This window comes from Electrona antarctica, assembly GCF_951216825.1.
Source record: "Electrona antarctica genome assembly, chromosome: 20".
In the NCBI taxonomy this organism is placed as follows: Eukaryota; Metazoa; Chordata; class Actinopteri; order Myctophiformes; family Myctophidae; genus Electrona; species Electrona antarctica.
Window position 1 is genome coordinate 25,144,537 of NC_136801.1, and position 7,723 is coordinate 25,152,259.

Consider the following 7,723-nt stretch of genomic DNA (forward strand, 5'->3'; position numbering starts at 1 on the left):
TCTCTTTACTGTTATTTCTTTCGTCTTGCACGAGTCGCATTAAACTTCCGACTCTGATTCATTCGACTAGATAAAGCCTAACCTCGCGTCACCAGACTTTCCACCTCAGAGGAAAGCCAGGCCTGTGTGATCCTGGCACTGCCGGGGGAGGGGCGGCAACTGCCGGGGAAGGGGTGGGGGGAGATTATGACACTCCACTGCCGCGGCAGTGTCGGTCCGTCCGCCGGCTGCCGGTCCAGACGCCGCAACTCCCGATAATAGCCACGGCAGTATACCGTGCAGGCTCCCGACATGCGCTGCCGGTTAAAAATCACCCGTGGCTTCCCTGTGAGGTTAGGGTTAGGCTAGGATTTGGGGTAGGGTGTCGGACTAATGCAGAAACCCTGCCGTGGCTACTCGTTCTCTCTCCTCCTTTGTCCCCTAGTCTTGCCAGTCGATACGAGTTAGAATAAAAGATGGATATACCAAACAAACTATTCCAATAAGTACTTATGATGGATTGGTTGGATTGGTTGTTTCGGCCTGATGACTACAAACCAGTAGTCATCATGACGTTCTAACCAACATGACATTGGTTAGAATCCACTCCTGAACGGATCATAAACACGAACATTGTAGATAAAGCCTGAGTCGGAGACAGCCCTAACGAAAGCTGGATTTGAATATTCTACTGTTATGTGCACCACACACACACACTAGACTACAGGTCTCCACAAACAACACACACACACACACACACACACACACACACACACACACACACACACACACACACACACACACACACACACACACACACACACACACACACACACACACACACACACACACACACACACACACACACACACACACACACACACACACACACACACACACACACACACACACACACACACACACACACACACACACACAAAATAGAGAAGACTAGAAGTCCTCTGCATCAAAAAGAAAATAACTACTATTTTTTTGCTCAACTTGTGTAAACTAGCCAATCATATCCCTTAAAACCATATGCTTGGCCTACATGGAAATAATGTCAGGCGCATGAACCGAAATGTATAAACTGACAAGATAAATGAGCCGCTAAACATCTTTGTTTACGTTTCAGAAGCCTTTCTGTCCAATCTAACATACCTCATTAAGACTTCTAGTAAACAAACCGCAGTGTGTGTCTGGGCTCTTCTGCTGAACGAAATATTGAAGGGTAGGCTATTTGTTATGCCATGAAAACACACTCCATGTCAATGAACGTGCTTGAAACAAACGTTACACGTTTGATGTTGGATATCTAGTTTTTTCTGTAGTACCCAAGCTGTATAGTAGAGTATGTTAATCTAATACAATCTATACATTTACAGTGATGTAAATAGGTTTTCAATGTAATGGGTCCCGGGATGCAGGGATGGTCTTTTAGATGAGTCCCAGGGACATTTTATGATTTTATTTTATGAGTCCCACTTGTATGAGTCCCCCAACGACATTACATGTACATGCTGAGTACAGTAGTGCATCCCATGGATGCAGAGGTCGTTGTTTTATTAACTATAAACTGTGTTTTGGGATGCAAAATGCACCCTATTTTAATCTCACACATTTTGACTTGATGGTCAAGATTTAATTTATCCCCAGAGCAAGCCGGCAGGCTATATTAGCTCCTGGTTTAAATCCTGGGTAGAAGAGTAGAGTTACTTTAATTTTATTTTTATGTGGGGAAAAAACAAAAACAAATCAAGATTAGAAGATTGCTGACAAAGACCGACTTTACAGGCCTGCAAGACACAACTCTGCCAAATTCACAATCTTGTCCCTTTCTGATGTGAGCGTAGCTGCTGCTGTGTCAGAGAGAATTCATTGAGGAAGAGTCATGGAACTGAGATAAGCTCTCTCTCTCTCATGACATGCAGAGGCCTCAGAGCTTATCCTTACAGTACATGTGCACAACAGGATGCAAGGGAGAAACTAGGGTTGGCTTCCGGGAGGCACACGCACATAGCCATGAGTGTGCCTGCCAAAATAGTAAGGCAGTGGTTCTGAAATGTTTTTTTTTTTTAATTAATTTGTATTTTTGTAATACCCCCATAACATGTGTTACAGTCCTGTAAGGGTCACACCCCCTCAAGGTCAAGGAACCCTGAGGGTACCGGGCTTGCCTTGGACCTCACTTTGCAGAACCACTGCATTACAGCAACATCTGGGTGGAAACCTCATGTCCAAAACTGTTACTTTTCAGGGTTCAAATTGAAAGAAATATCAAAAATAACAGATCCACAAGCTAAAAAAAAAAACACGCCCCGTTTCGAGCTTGCAAAAACAGAAAAAGTTTAAGTATGGACATATTAGAGGTTTCTGTCCGTCAGCAACGGAATATATAAATGTAATTGCACAAGCCTTACTAAAGCAAACATAACCGCTGTTGCACCCACACAGCCACACACGCTCAGTCAAAGCCACACATTTGCATTGACAGCACTGTCACTGTGTGCGACAGCTGGACAGCTGTCATCTCTGATTCGTCTACACATACTGGCTGGTACACACACACACACACACACACACACACACACACCCTCAGGCCCTGGACCCTTGTAACTCTGTGAGCCACACAAATGAAATCAAATGGACTGGAGGGGGCTTGCTCTAATAATAAGAGTCCCTTCATAGGGACCCCTTGTGGTCTATTTTATTTGCAGCAGTGTTGGCTCAAGCATATGGGGTTCAAGACAAGTGATGAACTCTACCTGTATTTGTACATTCCCAGAGTTAAATATTTGCTGTGCATGCCCATGCATGGATCATATGGATCATTAACTGACTGGATGATGATGGGTCACTGAATGACAACACGTACTCACCGAATGGTTGACTCCCCACATGACCACGCTCAGCAGGGGGTCGCTGGCACGGAACAGCTTGACTTTCTGGGCGACGAAGTGCTTCTTTTTGGTCTTGGTCTTGCTCGCAATGGATGCGGCAATGCTGCTCGCCGTCGTGGCCATCTTTTTGTTATCGGAATAATAATAATAATGGTGATAATAATGATATGGCCGGGAACAGAGAATTCCCACAACCCGGCTTATTGGCTGCTGTTGCAGTGGTGTTTGTGTGTGTGTGTGTGTGTGTGTGTGTGTGTGTGTGTGTGTGTGTGTGTGTCAGTCCCGATGACAGCTCGCTTCTGGCAGCGGCAGCAGGCAGTGAGTGGGTGGGTGGGGGGGCACCCAGCAGCACCAGTCTTCAATGAAGACGGGATCTTCTAGTAGTCGTCATTATCACCATTATTCTGCTTTAAGGCATGGAGGTTCACCAACAAAAGGTCCGACGTGTCCAATCCGATCCCCCGTATATATCTCCCCCGGTTCTGGTGCGGTCCAACGCCGCTGCACGCCAGCACAGCAGCAGTGTGTCTGGGTCTATAGTATAGCTGGGCGGTGTTGCTGCTGCTGCTGCTGCCCCGCGGATTTCTGACTGTCCCGTTGCGGGAGGAATGGAAATATATACAGTACATACACGTCTCTCCTTCCTTCCTTCAGCTGATAACGACGTGCTCGCGTTCGTTTATCGATCCCACACTTCTCCCTTCATCGTCAGTCCACATCATAATTCGCCTCCTCTTCCTCTCTTCCTTCTCCAGCTCGCGCGCTCTCTCTCTCTCCTCCCCACCAGGTCTGTGAGTGTATCTCTCTCACTCACTCACACACACACACACGCGCACACACACACTACTTGCCTGCGTCAAGTCAGGCGTAATACAACAAGGTGTTTCCTGTACGTGGACGGTGGACTTCAAAATAAACGGATGCGTGTTGTTGGCTAATAATGTGCCATCCTCCTCCATAAGGATATTTTGACGTTTGACGTGCATGCTGTCTTATAATGGAAAAGTCTGTGTTTTTTGTTTGTTTTTTTATCTTATTGGGTACATGTTGTGAAAAGTAAAACAAAATATATAATCTACAACTAAGTGCACGGCCGATATAAAATAGTTTGTTTTATTTTGAATAGAATAGAAAGTAGAATCAATCGTATGTCCGCTTCAAGTCTGTCATCGATAGGTGCCATATTGCTCCATAGGCTAGTAGCCATAAGCCATATGTTCCACGATGCTGTTTGACAACTACGATACACGAAGTAAACCAAAACGACGCTTTCAAACAGTAGTTGCAAACAACACCATGCATGTACGCTTCAAGGAAAGCTAACATGGGCTCTCCAGTCTCCTATGTATCTGTTACTGTGGGTCTCTCTGCCTGTCTGTCGTGCCCGACCTTCGCTAGCGAGCGAGCTACATGCTAACGTGACGTCTACAGAACAGTTGTCAGTCTAGCCAGAGCCATAGATTAACACAGTTACGACAACTCCGTTCACTTCATGGGGCCAGTCCAATGGCGGTTGCCCCCTACCAGGGCCCAGGAATTTAGGAAATGATTCCTCGTTCATTTTCCTCATAGACATTTCAAAAAGTAAAGACCTTTTAAGCCGAAAAAAACACAGCAGGTTACAACACTTTTTGTTGTTTTTCTTCTTTGTAATTATTTGATTGGTCCAAAATATTGTGTTTGTTGTCATGAGTTGTCACAACTCGAGTTGGCTTTGTCCGTGGAGTAACCGTCTTTAAATAAATACTTTTTGAAATGTCTGGGGAAAATCAAGGGGCTAGTGAGGCTTTCCAACGTTGAAGCACTGGGCCCTAGCGGTAAGAGGAGGGACTGCATGCGGACCCGTGGAAGTATGACGAGGAAACCCCGTGCAGCTGGGCTTTAACGTTGAGCGCGTTTGCACTTCCGCATTTTGGGCACCAAATTTTGGTGGAGCTTCGCGCCAGATCAGTCTCTATCCTTTTTTATACTCTATGGGGGAAAATGCATTGGGAATCATTTCCTGGGCCTGGCGTCGTCATGAAAGGGGCGGGACTGCGACGCTCTATACTATTTAAATGGAAGGAAAAATTCGCACCAACCTTTAAATCATGGGTTAATGATGTTGTTCTACACATCATTTGACATTGGAGAACATTCGCTACTCCACAAGAGGGTAGGCTGGTGCTTTAAAATGTTACACAATTTGGCAACCTTTTTAAGTAGTGCAACCACTTCCTTAAGTAGCTTTGTGTGTGGCTGGCTGTGTCTGAGCACGGAAATTGCATTTGGTTGGTTTTCAAAACCAAGTGTCACTGTTGTAGACGAATTCAGAAACAGGTCTCATGGTCGCAGCTTACGTATTTCCTGTAGAGGCGGACTCGACATAGCTGCGGGGTTTAAACCCTCACCAGGCACACCTCTTCTACTACAGTGAACGGTAGAGTGACTGATGTTAGTCTGCCTCACACGTTACTCTTTTACCTGCTTTTTACTAACACTAACATTACAAAGATGTCCAGAACATCAGGATGAACCTGTGTAGTTTATGGCTGCTCCAACAGTAGTGGCAACATAAAAATAAAATAAAAAGGGAATGTCAAAATATCCGTGGTGGCTGAGACCAGAGCCATTGAGTAATGGTTGAGACAAAGCAGTGAAAGGTCCTGAAAGATACATAACGTCAGTCTTACCCAATACCCAATCTTTCTGTTTTATGAACACAAGGCTGCTATACTTTATACCTCATACTAAGCATTTTTTTAAAGTATTGGGCCGAAGAGTGACAATGTCCTGGACCGGAAGTTGGCAGAATGCACTGGACTCAGGCAACAGCTCAGCTTTAATGATCTTAAATCCCTTTATTTTAGAACGTTTTACAGTGTTTTAGTAATAGTACAACATACATATTACAGAGACTTTAGTCGTCACTGTACAATACTTTAAAACAGTTGTCATACTGATATTTGCGCCGCCCTCGTTGAAAACAATGTATTTCAAACTCCAGCTTGTCACTCTCCAGGCTGCATGAACAGCTAGCACTCGAGCGCTCAGTTTTCTGCCCCCTCAGTGTCGTCTATGGCTCCCTCTGAGTCTAGGTAGCGGAAGTGCTACAGACTCGCCCACCACCCCCTTTCCTTTTCCAATGTTAGTTGATTGAAATGAAGAATAAACTATAAACCAAAGATTATTATGATTACATGTTTCAAAAGGGGGAAGAGAGTCAGAGCAGAAAATATTGTTCTAATTGCACTCACCAAGATGATAATAATTCAAGTTTCAAATGTTTTGGATGTTTTCCCTTCATGAATTAATAATAATAATAACTTCCCCCAAATTATCAAGATGACTTGTTATTGATGTGTAGGCTACTTGTAATCATTTCTGGTGACACTGAAATTGCGCCTTACACAATCCTTTCGCTTACAAAAATGTATTTACAAAAAAGAAAAGGAGAAAAAAGGATGCCTATTGCCTCGACCAAAATACATAGTTTTTTGACCTGCACTATGTAGGACTACCTGATGGATGATCCACTTCAATGTTATACAAGCTTTATTGGCATCATGGCATGATAAAATAATGTGTTCTACATTGCCAAAGCATAGCCTACATAGGCCTACAACAAAACAAATCACAACATTGCTCTCTCTCTCTCTCTCTCTCTCTCTCTCTCTCTCTCTCTCTCTCTCTCTCTCTCTCTCTCTCCTACCACCTTGTCTCACACGGTAACCTTTTTCCAAAAATAATCAAATATTTTGGACCAAACAAATAATTACAAAGAAGAAAAACAACAACAAAAATTGTTGTAACCTGCCGTTTTTTTCTTCTTTCTAATTATTTGTTCGTCCCAAAAAATTGTGGTCTTTAAATAAATACTTTTTGAAATGTCTATGGGAAAAATGCATTGGGAATTATTTCCTGGGCCTGGCGTCGTCATGAAAGGGGGCGGGACCGCTACGCTCTATTGTGCCCAGGTCTCGTGACATCACTATATGACATCATCAGGGATGATAGTAAATCATCAGGTCGCATAGTAAATGCGACCTGCTGTTGCAATTAAGCCCATATATGGAGATCCCTGATGTCATCAATATATGGTCCCATATGTTGATCCTTCCACATCCATCCTTCCTCTTCGATGTCTCCCTTTTGACTGATACCTGCCTGCTTAAGTTAATTGTGCAGCCGCATTCTCAACAGGCCTGAAAATTAAGTCCCGGCCCTATACCTGGGCCCTCATCAAACCCTGTACACTCAAGACACTGCCACCACTGCCACCCTTTGATCTCCATAGATGGAACTGAGGTGTTCTGACATTCCATATGTTGATCTGACCTCATCAAACCCTGTACACTCAAGACACACGTTCTCGCCCTCAGGCATCTTACTGGTTATTAATAATAATATTATTACTATTAATGCGTTTGCTTTAAAGCATGAACATCCCATCCCCCATCCTTACATTGGTTGATGTGAGATGAATGAACGTGCCATGTGACAGAGGTTAGCCTGGGCACCATTCCATTTCAGGTTCATGAACCGGTCGGGAGCGGATGATATCGCTACGTCATGTTGTAGTATTATATATGTCTGCTGCAGCACGTGGTATTGAGTAACTAAGATTTACTCAAGTACTGTACTTAAGTAAGCCTACAATTTTGACTTTTTTACTTTTACCTGAGTATTTTCAATAGGCTACTTTATACTTCAACTATACACTACATCTCAGAGGCAAATAGTCTATGTACTTTTTACCCCACTATACAATTAGGCTATTTGAAAACTTTACTTATAGTTATTTGTATATTATTACAAAACATATCCTACATTAACCATTTCAGCCCTATTTAAACTTTGGATAT

The 7,723-nt window shown here is 43.6% G+C and overlaps 1 protein-coding gene across 2 annotated transcripts in view; it reads right to left on the bottom strand.

Moving 5' to 3' along the window:
• Nucleotides 1-3,651, bottom strand: part of pip4k2aa (phosphatidylinositol-5-phosphate 4-kinase, type II, alpha a) — a 67,499-nt gene extending 63,848 nt beyond the window's left edge. For both annotated transcript variants that reach the window (XM_079490116.1, XM_079490115.1), the window contains exon 1: nt 2,859-3,651. In XM_079490116.1, coding sequence (XP_079346242.1) covers nt 2,859-3,002 — 144 coding nt within the window. In that variant the 5' untranslated portion in view covers nt 3,003-3,651. The remainder of the gene's footprint in view (nt 1-2,858) is intronic.
• Between the last annotated feature and the right edge of the window lie 4,072 nt (nt 3,652-7,723).